We start from the raw sequence: 22924 nt of genomic DNA, 5'->3' as shown, positions 1-22924 counted from the left end.
TGAGCCGGGATCGTGCCACTGCACTCCAGCCTGGATGACAGAGTGAGACTTTGTCTCAAAAAAAAAAAAAAAGTTGAGCCTAGTGGTCCACATCTGTAATCCCAGCTACTCAGGAGGCTGAGGCAAGAGAATCGCTTGAACCCGGGAGGCAGAGGTTGCAGTGAGTGGACATAGCACCACTACACTTCAGTCTGGGCGATAGAGTGAGGTTCTGTCTCAAAAAAAAACAAAGACAAAGAAAAAAAATAAAATACTGGGTACTAGGCTTATACCTAGGTGATGAAATAATCTACAACAAACGAGTTTACTTATAACAAACCTGTACATGTACTTCTGAACTTAAACATTTACAAAAAAATAGATGTATCAAGAAAAGGCAAGGACCTTGGAGTCTGGCAGATGAGAACTTGCATCTGAGCTCCACTATTCTCCCACCGACATAGGTAAACATCTGGCTCCTGCAAAGAACGCCAGACACGTTCATCCCTGCTGGCTCTGTGTAACTGACCTGAAATTCTCCACCTGGGAAAGTCTGTTTTGTGCCCCCAGGCAGAAGGAAAGTCTAGCCTCTTCCTCATAGGGAAGTTGTGGGGAAAAGAGAGATCAGATTGTTACTGTGTCTATGCAAAAAGGAAGACACAAGAAACTCCATTTTGATCTGTACTAAGAAAAATTGTTTCTGCTTTGAGATTCTGTTAACCTGTAACTTTAGCCCCAACCCTATGCTCACAGAAACATGTGCTGTATTGAATCAAAGTTTAATGGATTTAGGGCTCTGCAGGATGTGCCTTGTTAACAATACGTTTGCAGGCAGTATGCTTGGTAAAAGTCATCGCCATTCTCCATTCTCGATTAACCAGGGACACCATGCACTGCAGAAAGCCTCAGGGACCTCTGCCCAAGAAAGCCTGGGTATTGTCCAAGGTTTCCTCCCACTGAGACAGCCTGAGATATGGCCTCCTGGGAAGGGAAAGACCTGACCGTGCCCCAGCCCGACACCCGTAAAGGGTCTGTACTGAGGAGAAGTAGTGAAAGAGGCGGGGCCTCTTTGCAACTGAAATAAGAGGAAGGCTTCTGTCTCCTGCTCCTCCCTGGGAATGGAACGTCTCGGTGTAAAGCAGACCAATCCCGTTCGTTCTATTCTGAGGTAGGAGAAAACCGCCCTATGGCTGGAGGCGATATGCTGGCAGCAATACTGCTCTGTTACTCTGCTACACTGAGATGTTTGAGTAAAGAGAAACATAAATCTAGCCTACATGCACATCCGGGCACAGTACCTTTCCTTGAACTTATTCATGATACAGATTCCTTTGCTCACATGTTGCCCTGCTACACTCCCCTCGCTAAGATAGTAAAAATAATGATCAATACTGAGGGAACTCAGAGACCGCCCCCGGTGCAGGTCCTTCGTATGCTTAGCGCCAGTCCCTGGGCCCACTGTTCTTTATACGTTGTGTCTTATTTCTTTTCTCAGTTTCTCCTCCCCCCTGACGAGAAATATCCACAGGTGTGGAGGAGCTGGCCCTCTTCAGAAGTCTTTCCAATACTTCCAGACAGGGGTCAAGTGTCCCCAGTCCTGCCATGTCTGGGTTAAACATCCCCAATTCTTCCACCATGCCTCATGTGACTTATTTCCTGACCCTTCACCCGCTCACTCTCCCCAAATTCACTGCAGGCCCTCTTCATGAAGATTCGGATGGAGCCACAGACCTAATCCATACGAGGTCCTCAGGGGATCTAGGTCCCATAATGGGGGCTAGGAGCGGTCCCCCGGTGCTCAGAGACCTTGGGCGGCGCCTCCACCGCGGACCTGCCCCGGGCCCGCATCCACGCGCGGGGCGGGGTGGGCCGCCCACTTCTCCCGCGCCCTCAACCCACAGGGAAACGGGCTGCGCGCTCGGGCCGCCCCGCAGAGTCCAGATGCCTAAAGTCCTCCTAGTCTGTTTACTCATCTGCGGCCTGCACGCCCGCCGCAGCCACACCCAACGCCGGGACTCGCAAAAACACCTGCCGGGCCTATTTCCTCTCGGGCATTATTTACAGCCGCTCCCAGGCCTTCTCGGAAAACATCCTTTGCCGGAAACACAACCCCAGGGCCCCAGAGCGCAGGGGGCCCAGCGCCGGATCCACGCCGAGCTCACGAGCCGGACAGTAGCCGCACGGCAGGCTGGGGCCGCGCGGCGCACGCCGGGAGGGCGCGCGACGGCACGTGAACGCGGCGTGCCGCCCGGCCCGGGAGGGGCGGGGTGCGCGCTGACCGGCTCGTGCGCCGCAGGCAGCAGCCAATCCGCGCGGACCACCCCCAGGCCCCGCCCTCGCCGGTCCTGCCACGCCCCCGTCGGACCCGCAGCTGCTCCCGGGGCCCGGGACCCAGCTGGCTTTGGCGCTCGAGGTGCACCTGGGAGGGAGCAGGCGCGGGGTGCAATGGAGGGTTGGGGCGCGCACCGTGCCCAGAGCGGGGCTCCCGGGAGCTGATGTCCCGTCTGGCCCCCCTACCTCCAGCTGGGTCCCCGCCTGCCCGCCCTGTCTCACCGCCCTCAGCACAGGGACCTGCCTCTGTCCCCACGACGCCAGGCTCCAGGTGTATCTAGGACTAAAGAATTGACATCCAGTCTATATAGGGTTGTGGGAGGGTTACCTTAAAAGTTCCTTTTTGTTATTAAAAAAGTAATATACACTCGTGCAGTGATTGAGAACGATAGAGGGAAGGAACATAAAATATTCGTGATGGAGTTCCCTTCCAGACTTCCCGTCTCTGCAGATATTTTTTTAAGCCCCAGGAGGCTTGGTGTTGGCCCCCACCTCTGCATTGAATGATCTCCCTCTACTTGGTGTCATCACATATGGGATAGAGGTCAGAGGTTATCACAAGGAATTTTATGTTGCTAGTGAGTACAGCCAGCAGCAAAGGAGATTCAAGATGAAGACAACATTCCTGGGGAAAACACAGAAAGCAAATGAAAGATACAATTATGGGACGGGGGAAGGAGAGGAAGAACTCTGTGCTGCTGGACTGGAATAACTGATCCGTTTGTATTTACAATTTTAAAATGTTTCCCAGCTCCATCCATGAAAAAGGCCCTGGAAACACGGACACTCCGGTAGCAAGAAGAGGCACACAAAAGCCCAGATCCAGCCTTCTAAAGACCATCCTCCACTGAAAGTACCCGGGGCTCGTTTGAGGAGTGGCTGCTCCCAAGGCCGAGACTGGGAAGGACACAAGGAACCTGGAACAGAAGCTAAGACAGCTCAAAAGCTGAAGGGGGCATGTCAAGGACACAGCAGCCAGCCTGAAAGGGTTCTCAGCCAAACCAGGAGTGGCTTGAGCATCGAGTATGTCAGGAATGGATTCTAACATATGCAATCATAATTTTAAAAATCCCGGAGTCCACACTGGTACTATTACTACTATTAATAATGATGATGAAATTAAAGCTAGTAAAAGGGGGGATGGGCAGGAAAGGGCTTCTTTACAAAAGAATGCCAACTAATAAATGTGGAAAGAATGACAAAAATGGTTAATAGCCATTTTACGGACACTCTGATAATAAGTGTTTCACTCAAGAATCATCAATAGATGCTAAAACTAATGAATAAAAGATTATTCCTTGTATATACACACCCGAAAGAATTGAAAGCAAAGTTTCAAAGAGATATTTGTAGACCCATGTTCGCAGCAGCGTTATTGACAACAGCCAGAAGGTAGAGCAATCCACGTGTCCATCAACAGATGAATGGATACACAAAATGTGAGTAAACACACAGAATATTACTCCGCCTCCAAAAAGATGGAAATTCGGACCCATGCTACAACGTGGATGAGCCCTGAGCACTTGATGCTAAGTGAAATAGGCCAGGCACAAACAGACAAATGTTGTAAGATTCCACTCACATGAGTTCCCTAGAATAGTCAGATTCAGAGACAGAAAGAATGGTGGCTGCCAGGAGCTGGGGATTGTGAAGAATGAGAGTCATTGTTTAATGGGTGCAGTTTCAGTTCTGCAGGATGAAAAAGTTCTAGAGATGGATGGTGGTGATGGTTGTACAACCCTGTGAATATATTTAACACTACTGAGCTGTATACTTAAAAATGTTGAAGATGGTAAATTATATTTACCACAATTAAAAATGTTTACATTAGAAATTAAAGACCACCCTGGTCAACATAGTGAAACCCTGTTTCTACAAAATTAAAAATTAAAAAATTAGCCAGGCATGGTGGCACCCACCTGTAATCCCACCCACTCGGGAGGCTGAGGTGGGAGGATCGCTTGAGCCCAGGAATTCTAGACTGCAGCAAGTCCTGATGGCATCACTGCACTCCAGCCTGGGTGACAAAGTGAGATTCTCTCTCTGTCTCTCTCTCTCTATATATATATATGTGTGTGTGTGTTGTGTGTATATATGTGTGTGTGTGTGTATATATGTGTGTGTATATATATATATATATACGTGTATATATATATCTATGACTCAAGGACATGACAAAATGAAATAAAATAATAAATTTTTATATTTTTATAAAGATTATTGGGAACAGGATATTTTATTCACACTTTGTGAGTGACTGCAAAGGATCCCGCCACAGATAACTTTTTAGTTACAAATGGGAAAAGTTACCTTTACAAATGATCAAAACAAATGGGATCCTCATATTGCTGTTAAAGAGTCACCCTATCAGGCCGGGCGCGGTGGCACACACCTGTAATCCCAGCACTTTGGGAGGCCGAGGCGGGCAGATCACGAGGTCAGGAGATCGAGATCATCCTGGCTAACATAGTGAAACTCCGTCTCTACTAAAAATACAAAAACAAAAAATTAGCTGGGTGTGGTGGTGGGCGCCTGTAGTCCCAGCTACTCGGGAGGCTGAGGCAGGAGAACGGCATAAACCCAGGAGGCGGAGCTTGCAGTGAGTCGAGATCTCACCACTGCACTCCAGCCTGGGCGACACAGCGAGACTCCATCTCAAAAAAAATAAAATAAAAAATAAAAAAATAAAAAATAAAGAGTCACCCTATCACCGCTCCAGGCAGGGAGAACTTGCAGAGGCCCTGAGTCATGAGTCTTGAGTGTTTGAGCAACAGAAAGAAGAGGCCAAATGAGGTCGGGCGCCCTGGCTGACACCTGTAATTCCAGCACTTTGGGAGGCCAAGGCAGGTGGATCATCTGAGGTCAGGAGTTGGAGACCAGCCTGCCCAACATGGCAAAACCCCGTCTCTACTAAAAATACAAAAATTAGCTGGGCATGGTGGCAGGCACCTGTAGTCCCAGCTACTCGGGAGTCTGAGGCAGGAGAATTGCTTGAACCCGAGAAACGAAGATTGCAGTGAGCCAAGATAGCACCATTGCACTCCAGCCTGGGCTACAAGAGTGAAACTCCATTTCAAAAAAATAAAAAATAAAAAAAAAGAGGCCAAATGAATCAAGGCTGGGAGATGACTGGAGAAGTGACCTGTCATTTCTCTTTTAACTTCTCATTTTGACATAATTTCAAATTTAGAAATTTTTTAAGTAGTACAAAGAATCTCTATATATCTTCATCCAGATTCACCAGTTATTAACATTTTACCATATTTGCTTCATCCTCTTTTTTTTTTTTTTTTTTTTGAGACGGAGACTTGCTTTTGTCACCCAGGCTGGAATGCAATGGCACGATCTCAGCTCACTGCAGCCTCTACCTCCCGGGTTCAAGCAATTATCCTGCCTCAGCCTCCTGAGTAGCTGGGATTACAGGTGCAAGCCACCATGCCAAGCTAATTTTTTTGTATTTTTAGTATACAGGGTTTCACCTGTTTGCCAGGCTGGTCTCAAACTCCTGACTTCAGGTGATCTGCCTGCCTCAGCCTCCCAAAGTGCTGGGATTACAGGTGTGAGCCACCACACCCGGGAAACTGCTGATCTTGTAACAAGTCAAAAGGGAAATCTTCATTCTTTCTTGCTTTCTGGACCTCAGGTAGAGAGGGTGTGGGAGCAATCACAGTCCTCGCCTCATCTCAGGCTCTCATCACTGATCCCTGAATGGCCCTCTTTTGTATTTGTTTGTTTAATATAACAGACAACTATGACCCCATCAGCCAATTGACATCTCAATTATTGACTTTAAGTGACATGTATTTGTATATTCCCCCATCCTCTGCTTATGCCTCCCTTCAAATGGAAGTAACCATTATCCTGAATCTTGTAAAAATATATAGTTTTATTATGTATATATTCCTAAAAAGCATTGTTTAGTTTTAGTTGTTTCAATTTTATTTTACAAAGTATCCTAGGCCGGGCATGGTAGCTTATGCCTGTAATCCCAGCACTTTGAGAGGCTGAGGCGGGAGGATTGCTTGAGTCTAGGAGTTCAAGACCAGCCTGGGCAAGATGGCAAGACCTCGTCCCTATTAAAAAAAAGAAAAAATAGCCAGGCATGGTGGCACACACCTAAAGTCATAGCAACTGGGGAGGCTGAGGTGGGGGGATCGCTTGAGCCTGGCAGGTCAAAGCTACAGTGAGTCACTGCACTCCAGCCTAGGTGACAATGCGAGACTCTGTTTCAATAAATAAATAAATAAATAAATAAAAAGTACCTTACCATATGTAATGATTTTGATGTTTTTGGTATTTGGTTTTTTGGGTTTTCTTTCTTTTTTTTTTTTTTTTTTTTTCCCAGATGGAGTTTCACTCTTGTTGCCCAGGCTGGAGTGCAATGGTGTAATCTCAGCTCACCACAACCTCCTTCTCCTGGGTTCAAGCAATTCTCCTGTCTCAGCCTCCTGGGTAACTGGGATTACAGGCATGTACCACCACACCCAGCTAATTTTTTTGTATTTTTAGTAGAGACGGATTTCGGCATGTTGATCAGGCTGGTCTCGAACTCCTGATCTCAGGTGATCCCCCCGCCTCAGCCTCCCAAAGTGCTGGGATTACAGGTGTGAGCCACCACACCTGGTGCTTTTTGTTTTTTTTTTAATTGAGACAGAGTCTTGCTCTGTTACCCAGGTTGGAGTGCAGTGGTGTGATCTCAGCTCACTGCAACCTCTGCCTCCCATGTTCAAGCGATTCTCCCTTCTCAGCCTCCCAAGTAGCTGGGATTACAGGTGCCCACCACCACGCCCGGCTAATTTTTGTATTTCTAGTAGAAACAGGGTTTCACCATGTTAGGGCAGGCTGATCTCGAACTCCTGACCTCAAGGGATCTGCCTACCTCCGTCTTTCAAAGTGTTGGGATTACAAGTGAAAGCCACAGCGCCTGGCCTGTTTTGGGATTTTTTAATAGTCATCAACAATACTGAGAGTTGCTGTCTATTTGAGTGTAGCTTATTTATAATATTGCCTTGTGTGAATATACTAAGAATAATTTATCCTCTTGTCAAAGTGCATTTGTGCTGTGTAAAGGTTTTTCTATGAGAGTGCTGCTATGAACATGATTGTGTGAACATCAGCAATACTAGGAGCGGTATTGCTGGTTTCAGAGTAGGTGAATTTCTTTTTTTTTGAGATGGAGTCTTGCTTTGTCACCCAGGCTAGAAAGCAGTGGCGCTGCGATTTCAGCTCACTGCAGCCTCTGCCTCCTAGGTTCAAGTGATTCTCTTGCCTCAGTCTCTGGAGTAGCTGGGACTACAGGTGTATGCCATCATGCCCGGCTAATTTTTTGTATTTTTAGTAGAGATGGGGTTTCACCATGTTGACCAGGCTGGTCTTGAACTCCTGACCTCAGGCGATCCGCCTGCCTCGGCCTCCCAAAGTGCTGGGATTACAGGCGTGAGCTACCGCACCTAGCCGAAGTATGTGAATTTCAACTTTACACCAAAGAAAAGACCAAACTGCCTCCAAGGCATTTGTACCACTTGTCGGCCCACCAGCAATGTGTGAGGGGATTTTGTGGTCCACATTCTGTCGACACTGAAAGCCATCAGACTTCCTCATTTCTACCCGGCACATAGAGTGAAACGTGTCTTCATTTTGGTCTCAATCTGCATTTTCCTGATCACCAAAGAGGTGAAGTTTATTTATTTCCTTTTGTTACACACTGCCTGACTTTTATTTTATTTTATTTTATTTATTTATTTATTTATTTTTTGAGATGGAGTCTTGCTCTGTCCCCCAGGCTGGAGTGCAGTGGCGCGATCTCGGCTCACTGCAAGCTCTGGCCTCCCGGGTTCACACCATTCTCCTGCCTCAGCCTCCCAAGTAGCTGGGACTACAGGCACCCGCCACCACACCCGGCTAATTTTTTTTTGTACTTTTAGTAGAGGCAGGGTTTCACCATGTGAGCCAGGATGGTCTCGATCTCCTGACCTCGTGATCCACCTGTCTCGACCTCCCAAAGTGCTGGGATTACAGGCGCGAACCACAGCGCCCAGCCACACTGCCTGACTTTTAAAAGGCTTTACCCGTCATTCAGTTATTTCTCACAGAAGCCAGAGAAAAGAACACAACCACAGAGAAACAATGGACTGCCTGCTTATTCAGTCAAGTCGGTTTTTCCATAACGTGGATTGGGATTTACTGTTAGGCCATGTGTTACATATTACTCATTCAAAAATGAATTTTCAAAAGTTTTGGAAGGTTAAGAAATCCATTTCCTGTAAAGCAGTCATGATAACATGACCTTTTGCTTCACTGAAATCATAAATGAAAAAGCCTTTCTATAATCCAGGATTTGGACAACAGATGATTTCAGCTTGAAGTGGCTTCCCTTTGTCATACCCCATTTATAAACAGGACCCGGGAAATGGGGTGACAATAGCAGACGAGATTCTTGGAGGACCACATGCTGACTCATTTATTATAAACGGATGACATTCAACTTCTAGAATGTTTTCACAAAAGACTCAACTATTGACAGATTCAGATTCCTTTGCTGTTATTATGAGGCAGCAAGTTGATGACAAAATCCTTGTTTCCATTTTCTAATAAGCCTGGCAGAATTGCTTTTTTAAATTTTTTATCATTTATTTTTTTTTTTTTCAGACGGAGTCTCGCTCTGTGGCCCAGGCTAGAGTGCAGTGGCATAATCTTGGCTCATTGCAACCTCTACTTCTTAGGATCAAGCGATTCTCCTGCCTCAGCCTCCCAAGTAGCTGGGATTACAGGTGCCTGCCACCACACCCAGCTATTTTTTGTATTTTTAGTAGAGAAGAGGGTTTGCCATGTTGCCCAGGCTGGCCTTGAACTCCTGTCCTCAGGTGATCCACCTGCCTCAGCCTCCCAAAGTGCTGGGATTACAGGCATGAGCCACCACACCCAGCCCAGATACTTTAAAAAGAGAATTTGGGCCAGGCACAGTGGCTCACAACTCTAATCCCAGCACTTTGGGAGGCCAAGGTGGGCAAATCAGGAGGTCAGGGGTTCAAGATCAGACTGGCCAACATGGCGAAACCCCATCTCTACTAAAAATACAAAAATTAGCCGGGCGTGGTGGTGGTGGGAGGCTGAGGCAGGAGAATCACTTAAAATCTGGGAGGCAGAGATTGCAGTGAGCCGAGATTGTGCCACTGCACATCAGCCTGGGCAACAGAGAGAGACTCCATCTCAAAAAAGATAAATAAAAAGTAATTAATTAATTAATTAATTAAATTAAAAGTGAATTTGCTCTTCTTTGGAGGCTGGGCGTGATGACACATGCCTATAATCCCAGCACTTTGGGAGACCAAGGTGGGAGGATCATTTGAGCCCAAGAGTTGGACACCAGCCTGGGCAACACAAGGAGACTTTGTCTCCACAAAAAGTTTAAAAAAAAAGCAGACTGTGGTGGCGCACACCTGCGGTCCCAGCTACTCAGGATGCTGAAGCAAGAGGATTGCTTGAGCCTGGGAGGTGGAGGTTGCAGTGAGCCATGATCATGCCACTGCACTCCAGCCTGGGAGACAGACCAAAACCCTGCCTCTAAAAATACACACACACACACACACACACACACACACACACACACACACACACACACACACACACACATATATATGTACATATATAATATCTCTTCTTTGGGAGCTAAACAATGGGTAACACACGGACACACAGAATGGAATAATAGACATTGGAGACTCCAAAAGGTGGGAGATGGTAGCGGGGGTGAAGGTTGAAAAATTGCCTATTGGGTAGGATGTTCACTATATGCATGTAGAAAATCTGCACTAATATCTCCTAAACATAAAAACATTTTAAGAAAGAAAAATATCTTCCAAAGTTTCAAGCCAGTAGCCCAGCACCATAAAGCCTACTTTCTTATTCTTTCTTTCTGTGTTCAAACACGAATGAGGTTTTTAAATCTATATTTCTAAAATGAGGCCATCTAACTTTCAACAAGTCTGTGGCACGAGGGTTAGCTGGAAGTAGGGGTGACCTGACTGTCGAGGTTAAAACCGGGGACAAACCAGGACAAGCCAGGACCCTGATTTGGAAGTGAACCCGGTCAGCAGGTGCCTGGGTGGGGTCTGTTCAGGAAGTCTTCCTGGAGTGGGGGTTCATGCTTCCCCCTCACAATGGAGCCCTTGACATTTATGGAAACGGAGGAAGGACAGACATTTGGTTGGTAATTGTGTAGTATTTACACGGAAACACTGGGAAAGTGAAAAAACTCGGCCAGACGCGGTGGCTCACGCCTGTAATCCCAGCACTTCGGGAGGCCGAGACAGGCGGATCACGAGATCAGGAGATCAAGACCATCCTGGCTAACACGGTGAAACCCCGTCTCTACGAAAAATACAAAAAAATTAGCCGGGTGTGGTGGTGGGCGCCTGTGGTCTCAGCTACTCAGGAGGCTGAGGCAGGAGAATGGCATGAACCCGGGAGGCGGAGCTTGCGGTGAGCCAAGATCGCGCCACTGCCCTCCAGCCTGGGCAACAGAGCGGGACTCCGTCTCAAAAAGAAAAAAAAAAAAAAGAAAAAACTTGTAAGTGCTTTTCTCCCAGCTTGGAAGAGAGCATGCTCAGAACCTTTCAGAATTCTTTGCTGGTGGCAGTGAGCATCAGCCCCCATTGTCCAAGTCATTTTCTTCTTGAAATGGCTCTGTCTGATGACTGACCTGGGGCATAGTGGACTTTTGTGGAAGGCTGCTTACTGGGTCCCATCCTTTTGAACCATGGACAGAAACAGAGCTGCTCAGGGAGGTCACCATGACCTCCTACAGGCCACTTACAGCCTCTACCAAGGACAGGGCCTGGAGGAGGTGCAGCTGCTGTGGCAGTGCGGGCTCCCCGCAGCCCACTACAACCCAGGCCTCGACCGCCTCAGCCACCTGGCTCCCAGCGTCTCCCCAGATCAGACGGAACGCAGCTGGGGGAGCTACCCATGATTCACTCTCTTTCACCCCACAGCAAATCCATCAAATCCCGCCGCCTCTGCCTCCTAAATATATTCAGAATCCAGCCACCCCCAACACCACCCTGATCCTAGCCACCTGCAACAGGCCCAGAGACTCCCACCTGGTGTCCCTGCCTCCCCCGCCACCCCACAATCTGCTCTCAGGAGAGCAGCCACCCGTGGCAGAGACGTTTTATGGTATCACGTTAATTCAGCCCACCAGGCACGGTGGCTCGCGCCTATAATCCCAGCACTTTGGAAGGCCGAGGCGGGCAAATCACTTGAACTCAGGAGTTCAAGACCAGCCTGACCAACATGGTGAAATTCCGTCTTTACTAAAAATACAAAAAAAATTAGCTGGGCGCGGTAGCATGCACCTGTAATCCCAGCTGCCCAGAAGGCTGAGGCAGGAGGATCGCTTGAACTCGAGAGGCAGAGGTTGCAGTGAGCCGAGAACGCACCACAGCACTCCAGCCTGGGCAACAGAGTGGGACCCTGTCTCAAAAAAAAAATAAATAAATATATTAATTCAGCCCACACCTCCGCCAAAACCCTCCCAGGCCATCCTGTCTCCAGGTGAGAGGCCAAACAAGGCCCTACCATGGGAGATGAGGACGTGCTGAGCCGCCACTCGCTTCCTAAGCCTGCGTCTACCTGGCTTCCACCCTCTCACCCTGCAGAAGCGGTGCTGGCCCACAGGTTCCTCCTGCACTCAGCCGCTCTGGCCACAGGACCTTTGCCTCACACTTCCCCATTTGGACATGCTCCTGAGCTAATGGCACTGTCCGCTGCCTCACTCCCCTCAGGCTGTCTCACTCCCCTCAGTCTTGGTCCAAATGTCCCCTGGAGTGACCATCCTGTGTGCAACCACACTCCTCCCTCCCGGTCCCTGACTCCCTCTCCCCCCTCTTTTTTTTTTTAGATGGAGTCTCGCTCTGTCTCCCAGGCTGGCGTGCAGTGGCGCGATCTCGGCTCACTGCAACCTCACCTCCCAGGTTCAAGCAATTCTCCTGCCTCAGCCTCCTGAGTAGCTGGGATTACAGGCACCTGCCTCCACACCCAGCTAATTTTTGTATTTTCAGTAGAGATGGGGTTTCACCATGTTGTACAGGCTGGTCTCGAACTCCTGACCCCAAGTGATCCGCCTGCCTCGGCCTCCCAAAATGCTGGGATTAGAGGCATGAGCCACCTCGCCCAGCCCCTCCCCCTCCTCTTTCCTGAGTTATTTTCTTCTTGGCATTCACATCCATTGACACATGCAGCGTTCACCTGCTCACCAGCCCAGGGAGGTCACCATGACCTCCTACCAGCCACTCAAAGCATCTCCCAAGGACAAAGCCACACAGGCTTACCCCATTCACATGTAAGCTCCATGGCCGAGGTTTGTCTGTTTTGTTCACTGCCGCAGCCTCTGCACTTACAGCCGCCCCTGGCCTGCTGGGCACTGCTGAAAGGACTGAAGAGCTTACGGAAGTGACTTCAGTTGCATCACGGATGAGGGTAGGCACCCACAGGACAGGGCAGCCCATCGGCCTTTCAATTACATTTCTTGCTTTTCTCCGTTCTTCTTTCTTTTTTTTTTTTTTTTTCTGAGAGTGCAGTGGCATGATCTCGGCTCAACGCCTTCCAGTTCAAGCAATTCTCCTGCCTTAGCCTCCCGAGTAGCTGGGATTACAGGCACCCACCACCACGCCCAGCTAATTTTTTGTATTTTTAGTAGAGATAGGGTTTCACCATGTTGATCAAGCTGGTCTCGAACTCCTGAGCTCAGGTGATCTGCCCACCTCAGCCTCCCAAAGTGCTGGGATTACAGGTGTGAGCCACCGTGCCCAGCCTCTTCTTTCTTTTTTTAAAGACAAGGTCTCATTCTGTTGCCCGGGCTGGAGTGCAGCGGTACGATCAAGGCTCACTGCAGCCTCAACTTCCCAGGCTCAGGCAATCCTCCCACCTCAGCCTCCCAAGTAGCTGGCACTACGGGCACATGCCTCCACACCTAGCTAATTTTTTAATTTTTTATTTGTACAGACAGGATCTCACTATGTTGCCCAGGCTGGTCTCGCTGTCCTGGGCTCAAGCGATCCTCCCACCTCAGCCTCCTGAGTAGCTGGGCCTGCAGGTGTGTGCCACTGCACCTGGCCATACATTTCTTGCTTTTCTACTGAATTTCGTCAGCTACCAGATCCGCAGCCCTCCTCTATTCGTGGGTTTGGAATGTTCCTTGTGCAAACGTCCCAGAGAGATTTGGCCCTTGCAGGTGGCTAGTTATCGTGATGCTTTCCACCCTCCTACCAGACGCTTCCTCCCCTGCTGCCTGGCTTGGGAAGCCTCCATGGAGGGTCAGAGGCTCCACAGCAGTGTGGAGGAGTAAAGCCTCCAGCAAGGCTTCTGCCTCACTTGGACCACCTAGAACTTGCTGCAGGACCTGAATCACACTGGAGCCCGGCTGCAGGAACTGTTCCAGGCATCCGTTCCCACTGCAGAGCCTGGGAAGGGAGCTGTCCGGCTCCCCAGCCTCTGCAGTGGGAGCTGATGCCCGGAACAGGCATCTCAAAAGTGTGGGTCACTACTCATTAGTGGCCTTGAAATCAATTTACTGGAATAAGACCAGAATCTTTCTTAATGAAATGGAACAGACTAGAAAACATCAGCATGTACAGTATTGTCTGAGGTTAAGTATTGTTTCAGGACATTTTTTGTCTAGGCATCAAGGCAGAAACTATCAAATCAGAATTTCTGGGGCATCAGGGTTTTTTTTAATTTTTTTTTAGCTCCCCAGTTAATTCTAATGTGAAGCCAGGAACAAGAGCTGTGGGAGGGCGGTTCTGTCCTTCCGAGAAACAAGGCGTCCCCACCACGGCTGTGAGCCAGTGCCTGCTGCCCGACAGTCACAGCACCATGGCACTGAGGACCAGCTTTCCCTGAAGTCTGCCTGCATCAAACAGGTCTACCCCATGCCTAGGCAAGACCTTCCTCTTTCTCACTTCCTTTTGAAAGTCCACACTTCTCAGGGAGGGGGGAGGGTACCCTTCCGACTTCCCGTTTGCCCCCGCCTGCCTGATTGGATCTTTCTCCACTCCTGTGGCTGGACAAGCCTCTGGGATGACTTCAGCAGCCTCAGGAGAGGACTTCCAGAATCTGATCGCCAGGGGTCAGTATCTCAAGCAGACAGTCACGACACCAGACCAACTCCACCCTAAGAAAGCACAGTTGTCAGTCACCCCTCAAACAGAGGTAGCACCCCAGTGTCCTCACCAATGCAAGGGGCCACAGCCGCTGGGAAATCTGCTTCTTGCTTCTCTGGCTGAGGACTGGGGCATGTAGGACCTCACTTTCTGACAAGTGAGTGTTGAAGCCCAGGCCAGGGGGCAGTGTGTTTTTGAACTGTCATGTCAGAGCACTTTCCGGAGCTACAGCTGGAAAGGCTGCTTGCGGAAGTGCCAGGACGACCAAACCCCTCTGCTCTTCAGACACCCTGTAGCTGCCCCAACCAGAACCTTGGACGTTCCTGGGGCCAGGCCCCCTAGCTCAGACCCGCACACAAGATACCACCAAGACTCATACACACTGCCTGCGGGGAGCGACGGTAAGTGGGACGGTGTTCCACAGACTGGGGCTCCCTTCCTGTGTCCGTCTCCCTGCTGTCCTGATCCACCATCTCAACCACCCAGCTGGAAATCTTGGAACTCTTCCTCTGCAGTCATGAATGATAAGCAATTTTTGCTTTTTGTTGTTGTTATTGTTTTGAGACGGAGTTAGGCCAGAGTACAGTGGCACGGTCTTGGCTCACTGCAATCTCCGCCCCCCAGATTCAAGCGATTCTCCTGCCTCAGCCTCCTGAGTAGCTGAAATTACAGGTGCCCGCCACCATACCCAGCTAATTTTTCATACTTTTAGTAGAGATGGGGTTTCACCATGTTGGTCAGGCTGGTCTCAAACTCCTGATGTCAAGTGATCCACCCGCCTCAGCCTCCCAAAATGCTGAGATTACAGGTGAGAGCCACCGCACCCGGCCCCAAGCTGCCTTAATAGGAGAGAACCTAGAACGTGCATTCAAGAGCTTAGATTCCAACACTGACATTTTTTGGACATAAATTTCAGTCCTAGAGTCAAAGCCGAAGGAGCACGTTGCCTGGAGAATTCAAGGTCATGGCCTCTTCATTTGCCACTTGCCTGAAAATGTGGCCAGCTTCTGACCTGGAGGTGCAGGGAGATACCAGGCCATGTGCCCAGGACAAAGTCTTTGGAGGACAAAGGTGCAGGCGGAATTCCTTTTGCTTCCTGCAGCCGACTTAGCCAGGAAGGCTGGGGGGCTGGAGACTCGGTGTGACAAGCATCCGAGCGATTAGGAAGCATAGATCTCCAACTGGAGAGAATCTTAGCTCACCCCCTTCTTTGACAGATGGGTAAACTGAGGCCAAGTGCTCTTCAGTGGCTTCCATGAAGCGCCCATACTTCACGCAGCCTGCAGCATGATTCCTACCACCTGTGCCTTCCGGCCTAAGCAGCTTCCAGAACTGTCCCCTGCAGCAAAGGATATGCAGACATGACCGCAATCCTGCAGAATGAGCAAAGCGAATGGTCTCCATGTGCAGATGCTCAGAAAGCCATGATGTTGAGGGGCCAGGAGGTGATGGAAGGCTCTGGCCTCAGACCCCGTCCTCTCTGGGGAATGTCCTCCCTACCCCCGTCCCCCATTGCCTGGGTCCTCCCCACCCTTCCCATGCTTCTTCTGTGACTTTGTGGCTCCTTTCCTCGTGTTCATTTTATCCAGTTTCATCTACGTACAAATACTGGGAAGGACAGGAGGACACAGTGTGATTGGGCTTCCAGCCCGAGAGGCGTTCACAGCAGATGCTGAGGCAGTAGGAAAACCACCGTGTCAGTGCTGGGTGCTTGGACCAAGATGAAGATGCAGGCCCCACCCTGGGAACTCCTGGTGTGCTGGGTGCTTGGACCAAGATGAAGATGCAGGCCCCACCCTGGGAACTCCCGGTGACCTGGGAAATTAAAGGACAGACTCACAGGGGGCAGAGAAATGCAATGCGTGCTTGGGAATTTGGGAGATCTACAGTCCTGAGGACTTAGGAGCACTTGGTATTTTTGGGTCTGGGGCTGGACTAACCAGTGTTCAGACAGTGCCCATGCTTGCCGCCCTGGGTGGCAGTGGTATTTAGAACTTGATATCTGGTATTTCCAAAAAAGAACCAAATGATGACCATAGTGAAATTCAGGAATGTGTTCATCTTCCCTACATTTATGGCTGAGTATTGTCTTTTTGTGTGTGTGTGTGTGTGTGTGTGACGGAGTCTCGCTCTGTCGCCCAGGCTGGAGTGCAGTGGCGTGATCTCAGCTCACTGCGAACTCCGCCTCCCAGGTTCACGCCATTCTCCTGCCTCAGCCTCCCGAGTAGCTGGGACTACAGGCACCCGCCACCACGCCCGGCTAATTTTTGTATTTTTTTTTTAGTAGAGATGGGGTTTCACCATGTTAGCCAGGATGGTCTCGATCTCCTGACCTCTTGATCCGCCCACCTCGGCCTCCCAAAGTGCTGAGATTACAGGCGTGAGCCACCGCGCCCTGCCTGGGTATTGTCTTTATTTTAAATTACACATGGGGGGATGCCATCATCTTTCAGCATTTAGGGTTTACAAGGATTTATTATTATTATTATTATTGAGACAGTCTTGCTCTGTCGCCCAGGCTGGAGTGCAGTGGCCACGATCTCAGTTCACCACAACCTCCGCCTCCTAGGTTCAAGTGATTCTCGTGCCTCAGTCTCCTGAGTAGCTGGAATTACAGGCGCCCACCACCACGCCCAGTTAATTTTTGTATTTTTAGTAGAGACAAGGTTTTGCCATGTTGGTCAGGCTGGTCTCGAACGCCTGGCCTGAAGTGTTCCTCTGACCTCACTCAGCCTCCCAATGTGCTGGGTTACAGGCACGAGCCACCGCGCCTGGCCTATAAGGATCTTAATGTGGCTCTGCAACTACTCATTCCAAAAGAAAATGACAGATTAACCAAGTAGAAGAATTTATGAAACACTGGCTACCACCAGGTCCAATAGAAGCATGAGGTATAGACTGTAACTCAAATAGCTCTCCAAGTTACCATGCAGAAAGCATTCTGAGAACAAATGAGTGTTCCGGTCTGGTTATGGGACAAGATACGCCTGCAAGAGCTGCTGTGTGCATAGAATCAATGCAAAAGGTGACAGAAAAGGCATGAACTTAAAAGGCGTGAAGAGACATCCACACCCCATGTTTATTGCAGCGCTATTCACAACGGCCAAGACATGGAATCAACCTAGGTGTCTAACAACCGATGAATGGATACAGAAAATGTACATATACAACATGGAATACTACTCGGCCATAAAAAAGAGTGAAATCCTTGGGATGGAACTGGAGGATATTATAGTAAGGTCACACAGTGCATGTTGAGAGCTTCTTTGGAGGTTCTAGCAGGGGAGTGCAGCCACTCGTGTACCCTTGACTGAAGACGAGTCCTCCTCTATTGGGGATGGTCGTCCTCTTGGACCGAGTGCACAGCTTCGGGAGGGACACACATGGAGTGGTGAGGGAAGAAGGGGACACCCACCTAGCCAGCCAGATCAGCCAAATCAACACTGGCGATCACTGGGGTGACAGATGTCGCAGCCACATTGCCGTCACATCCCACCCAGTGCATTTTGTATCTTTTTTTTTTTTTTTTTTTTTGAGAGAGAGTCTCACTCTGTCACCCAGGCTGGAGTGCAGTGGCACGATCTCGGCTCACTGCAACCTCCGCCTCCTGGGTTCAAGTGATTCTCCTGCCTCAACTCCCCAAGTAGCTGGAGTTACAGGCGCCCGCTTCCACCCCTGGCTAATTTTTGGATTTTTAGTAGAGACAGGGTTTCACCATGTCGGCCAGCCTGGTCTTGAACTCCTGACCTCAGGTGATCCACCCGCCTCGGCCTCCCAAGTGCTGGGATTACAGGCGTGAGCCACTGCACCCGGCCTTATTGTTATTTATTATTAGAACTTTCACCTGCTATTCCCTTGTCCCTTTGAAGGCGGAATGTGCAAAAATCCTTGGAACACTGCTGTCTGAAGACATTTTTATAGGATTCTAGACTTGAAAAGGACCTCAACAATTTATTCAAGACCACAGTCTCTTAGCAGAGCCACACCTCCATCACCTGAGATGAGTCACCGTCTACACCATCTATCTTATTTATTTATTTATTTCTCTTTAGAGAGACAGGGTCTTGCTCTGTCACTCAGGCTGGAGTGCAGTGGTGTGATCGTAGCTCACTGCAGCCTTGAACTCCTGGGCTGAAGCAATCCTCCCACCTCAGTCTCCAGAGTAGCTGGGACTACAAGTTCACGCCACCACCCCCAGCTGATTTTTAATTTTTTTGGTAGAGAGAGGGTCTCGCTATGTTGTCTAGGCTAGTCTCAAATTCCTGGCCTTAAGTGATCCTCCCACCTCGGCCTCCCAAAGTGCTGGGATTACAGGCATGAGCCGCCACGCCGGCCCATCTATTCGATTTCTAAGGAGAGAAGTTCTTGCAGAGGAAGAACTGCCCCAGCGTCCCTCCATTGTGGTTCCCAAAGTTAGGCATGATATGCGTGACTTTCCTCTCCATGTCCAGCTGAAGTGCTTCCTGCCTCCTTTTCTTCTCATGAATTTCTTTTATGTTTCACATCAAGACACTAACTTCTCCTTCTTCTAGACAGATTGGCCAAAGACACAGACCTTCCTCCCACTCTAACCACCGTCACCCTGGAGACCCACAGGAAGAGCTGTGAGCCCTGAACGCAATGCTCACACCATCCTTCCCCCACCTGGACCAGGACTGCCACTGTCAGCTGCTGCTCCAGCCTCATGCTGAGCACAGGGGACATGGCCCAGATGCAGCCACCACCCACCTGATACGGTTCCTGCCTGCCACGTGCCACACCACTGCGGTCCATGTTGGACAGGTGGAATATGAAGTCTAAGTCCCTCTGGCTCCATTCTAGCCAGCACCATAGCACCAACCTAACCACAGCCTGTGTGACAGTCCAGGAGGTCAACCAGTGTCACATCCCCTCAATGCGGAGTTCAGCCTCCTCAGGTGGGGCCTCCTACTGAGAACTGCTCTGCATTGGGACTTCTGACTCCCCTCCCTGGCACTTGCTGGAGAGCACAGGAGGTGGGCTCCAGGGAGGAGACGCCATGTCTTGCTGTTCAGCTGGTACCTAGCGTGTGCTGGTGCATAGCAAGTGCCCAATCTAGAGAATGAATGAATAACGTGGTAGACAACCACTCACCTTTCCCGTAACTACATTCAGTAGTTGTCCACTAGTTCCTTCCATAAGTGAGGGACAGGACCAGCACCTAAGATCTTTGGCTGCTTCTCTGTTGTACCCTGAAGACCCTCTCTCCTCCAAAAGGGAAATCCACCCAGCTCTGTGTCCCAGCAGCCTCCCCTGTATGGACCACCCCGTCAGGCTCCCCTGTATGGACCACTCCATCAGGCTCCCCAGCCCTCTGGCTGCCAAAGCTGTGAGATCAGAGGGAGGAAGGAGTAAGGTCTAGGCGAGGATTCTCCCAGCTTCCTCTCTGCAGGCTACACACTACCTGCCCTCTCCAACAGAGGCCACAGTCCCTGTCAGGCTGTCCCTAGTTTTGGCTCTGCCACTTGACATTTTAAACCTCGAGGTGCTAATGCCCAGGGCTCTGCACTATCCCTTATGGTTTTCCTATCTCCTACCCAAATCTCCCCATCATTAAACTCCTTGACTTGCCTGGTACCCACCAGGCCCCTGACAGAGCTGATCCCAAAGTCTGAAGCTTGTCAAGAGGCAGAAGCGCAGCCTGGGGAGAGAATCCACAGCTGTCCCTGCTCAGCTTCCAGCCCGCAGAGGACAGACGCCTTCTCCAGATGGCTTCTCTTGGTTTTGGGAGCAGGGTGGCAAAGTCTTTTCATTTCCCAATTTTTAAATTACTTTTCTGAATAGTTAACACATTCAGATGGCTCAAAGGTCAAAAAAATATAGAAGAGTAGCTGCACTGGCATCTCCTGCACCTCCGTCAGTGCAGGGTTGAGGTGCCGTGCTGTCCCTCACAGGAGGACCTTGTCCCCTCCAGGCAGCTTCAGACCACGGCTCAGCACCAAACCCAGCCACGGCCTGGCTCCCTGCAGTTCCCACTTGCTGTGCTTACTTCTAAGTGAGAGGTCCCACCTGCAACTGGGGAAGCTCTGCCTAGGTAAAGCCTCCAAGAGCCTGTGCCCTGGCTCACACCAGGGCGACCGGGAAACGCAGACAGCACTTATGCCAAGCAACACTGTTTCTTACACCCTGGGACCTCCAGGAAGTAGCGTCTGCCAAATGCAAGGCTAACATCTTCCTCTTCATGCAGCAAGGTCTCTTCAGATTAAACAATGATAACAATAACCAAAAAACCAAAGCTTACCTTGGTTGGCAGTTTGCTAATGTTTTGTCCTGTGTGATCTAATAATGCACTAAAATACGCTGTCATAAAGCAAAATCTTCACATGCAAACAATACATTAGCAGCTTGGCTATTTAATACCTTGCCGCATAAGGCTCTCTACTGAGCGCCCTCACAAGTAAACAGAAGTCTGTCTCTTTTAGGAGTTTCCCAACCAGAGCCCACATCGACAAAAGTGGGCAGAAGTGATGAAGTCAGAGATAAATGATTGTCCCCTGCAGTTAATGAGTAGGGAGGGAGGGACACTCTGAGAGCCTCCAGAGAACCCAGAGAGTCAAGGTGGCTGCATCATACCTGGATTAATGGAGACACCGAGGACAGTGGCTGTGAGACTAAACGTGTCCAGCTGACAGAGGAGTGGCAGAGCCCCTGCTTGCTGGCTGTCACCTTCCTTCTGGCCACCCTCCCCCATCTCCCTACCCCAACGGCACAGGAGAGTCAGCAGCCACCCCCTTCACCGCCAGGAGCCCACGCTGATACCTAGGCACCCTCTGTTTGAAAAACAAGTCCGGTACAGCCTCCAGGCAACCGTAGCATCACGCTGGCCGTGCCTCTGAGTTATGAGAGAAGAGAGGCAGAGGAGTGGGTGCGGGGAGGGAGAGACAGTACAGCACAGGCCCAGTGCCAGGGGAGGCCAGGCTCCCCCCCCCACCCCGCCACACCCCCAGTCCTCAACGTCCTTAGTGTGCCCAGGTCGCAGTGGGGGAGTCTCGGGTGTTGAGTGACAATCATCACCAGAGCTCAACCCCTCCCAACCCAAACAGACGGCGCAGGAGTCACACAACTCTGATTTGAAAGTCAAATCGAGGCCCCCTCCCCACACTTCTGCGGCTCCCACTTCTCTCCTGGGTCTTTGAGCTGAGAGTGGCCCAGGGCTCTGGGCAGTGCTGGGCCTCCAACCACCCGGCCTGTAAACCGGGTCCAGTGCGCTGGGACCCCCCCGGTGCGGGTAGGGAACACCAGGTAGCCGGGCCTTTCTGGCACGCAGGGCGGAGAAGGCGGAGGGCAGCCCCTGCAGGAGGGGCCGGGCCGCGCTCATCAGCGGGCCTGAGTTTGCTTTTCTGGGGACGGCTCCCACCCTCACGCGGCCGTCCCTATCCATCTGTCGGTTTTGCCCAGTAGGCAACTGAGGCTGGGGGCTGAAATGACTGCCCGGGGGTCAGAAGGCGGGAGGGGCAGAGGTGGGACTCAGGCCAGGGCTGCCTACCTCCCGCGCCGCGCTGCCCCTCTCCGTGCTCCCAAGCCCACCAATCCCGCCCTCAGGACCCGGGCCCAGCCGCCCTCCGGGTCTCTCCGGGTCGGGGGCCCTGGTCTATCTGCGGCCCGGGGCTGGAGCGCAGCAGGAAGCAGGAATTCGCTGCAAGTGCCGCCCCCGGCTCGGGCACGTGGTGGCGGCCGCGGAGTCGCCAGAGGGGACGCGCGGGTCTGGAGGAGGTAGCGCGGGTCTGGAGGAGGTAGCGCGGGTCTGGAGGAGGTAGCGCGGATCTGGAGGCACAATGTGGGGCTGCAGAGGAGACGCGGGGCCGGAGAGGAGACGCGAGGCCGGAGGGGGACGCGCAGGGCCGGAGGGGACACGCAGGACCGGAGGAGACAGTGCGGATACGGAGGGACACGCGGGTCCGGGGCGCAGCGCAGGGCGGAGGGGACAAGGCGGAGCGCGACTCGCTCGGCGCGGGGCTGCACCGCCGCAGCCCGGGTGCACAGTGCTTCCGCGCCTGGCGAGGACCCGAGGCTCGGGTACCCACAGGCGGCCGCTCAGGTCCCCGCGCGCGCTGGGGGCGTGGGCAGCGTCACCGGGACTCCTACCTTTCCTGAAGGGCATCGCGCCGGGGGCGCTCCCCGCGGGGCCGGCCCGCGACACCCAAGCAGGACGACGTCCAGGCGGCAGCCCCGCGGCTCGGGGCGCCTGCGGGCGGCGGGGCGGGCGAGGGAGGGGAAAGGGACATATTTGGTCAAAGCCTGGCGCGTCACCGCGCGGAGGAGGATCCGCGGCGAGGCAGGAAGCGCGGGGCGGCGCCAGCCGTGAGCTCGGGGCGCCCTCGGGCTGCTGGGGGAAGCCGGGGCGTGGGCCGGGCCGCCCTGTCCCGCCCAGATCCCCCCGGTCCCGGAGGGGCGGCCCGCAGCCCCCCAGACGCGGAACTTGCCGGCCTTGAAGC

The 22924-nt window shown here is 51.3% G+C and overlaps 1 protein-coding gene across 3 annotated transcripts in view; it reads right to left on the bottom strand.

Moving 5' to 3' along the window:
• Positions 1 to 22706, bottom strand: part of PFKFB3 (6-phosphofructo-2-kinase/fructose-2,6-biphosphatase 3) — a 90111-nt gene extending 67405 nt beyond the window's left edge. For all 3 annotated transcript variants that reach the window (XM_054503409.2, XM_063669519.1, XM_054503410.2), the window contains exon 1: positions 22575 to 22706. In XM_054503409.2, coding sequence (XP_054359384.1) covers positions 22575 to 22590 — 16 coding nt within the window. In that variant the 5' untranslated portion in view covers positions 22591 to 22706. The remainder of the gene's footprint in view (positions 1 to 22574) is intronic.
• Between the last annotated feature and the right edge of the window lie 218 nt (positions 22707 to 22924).

This window comes from Pongo pygmaeus, chromosome 8 (genome assembly GCF_028885625.2).
Source record: "Pongo pygmaeus isolate AG05252 chromosome 8, NHGRI_mPonPyg2-v2.0_pri, whole genome shotgun sequence".
Lineage (NCBI taxonomy): Eukaryota > Metazoa > Chordata > Mammalia > Primates > Hominidae > Pongo > Pongo pygmaeus.
Note: the sequence above shows the minus strand (reverse complement) of the source record. Positions and strands in the feature narration are given on the sequence as shown.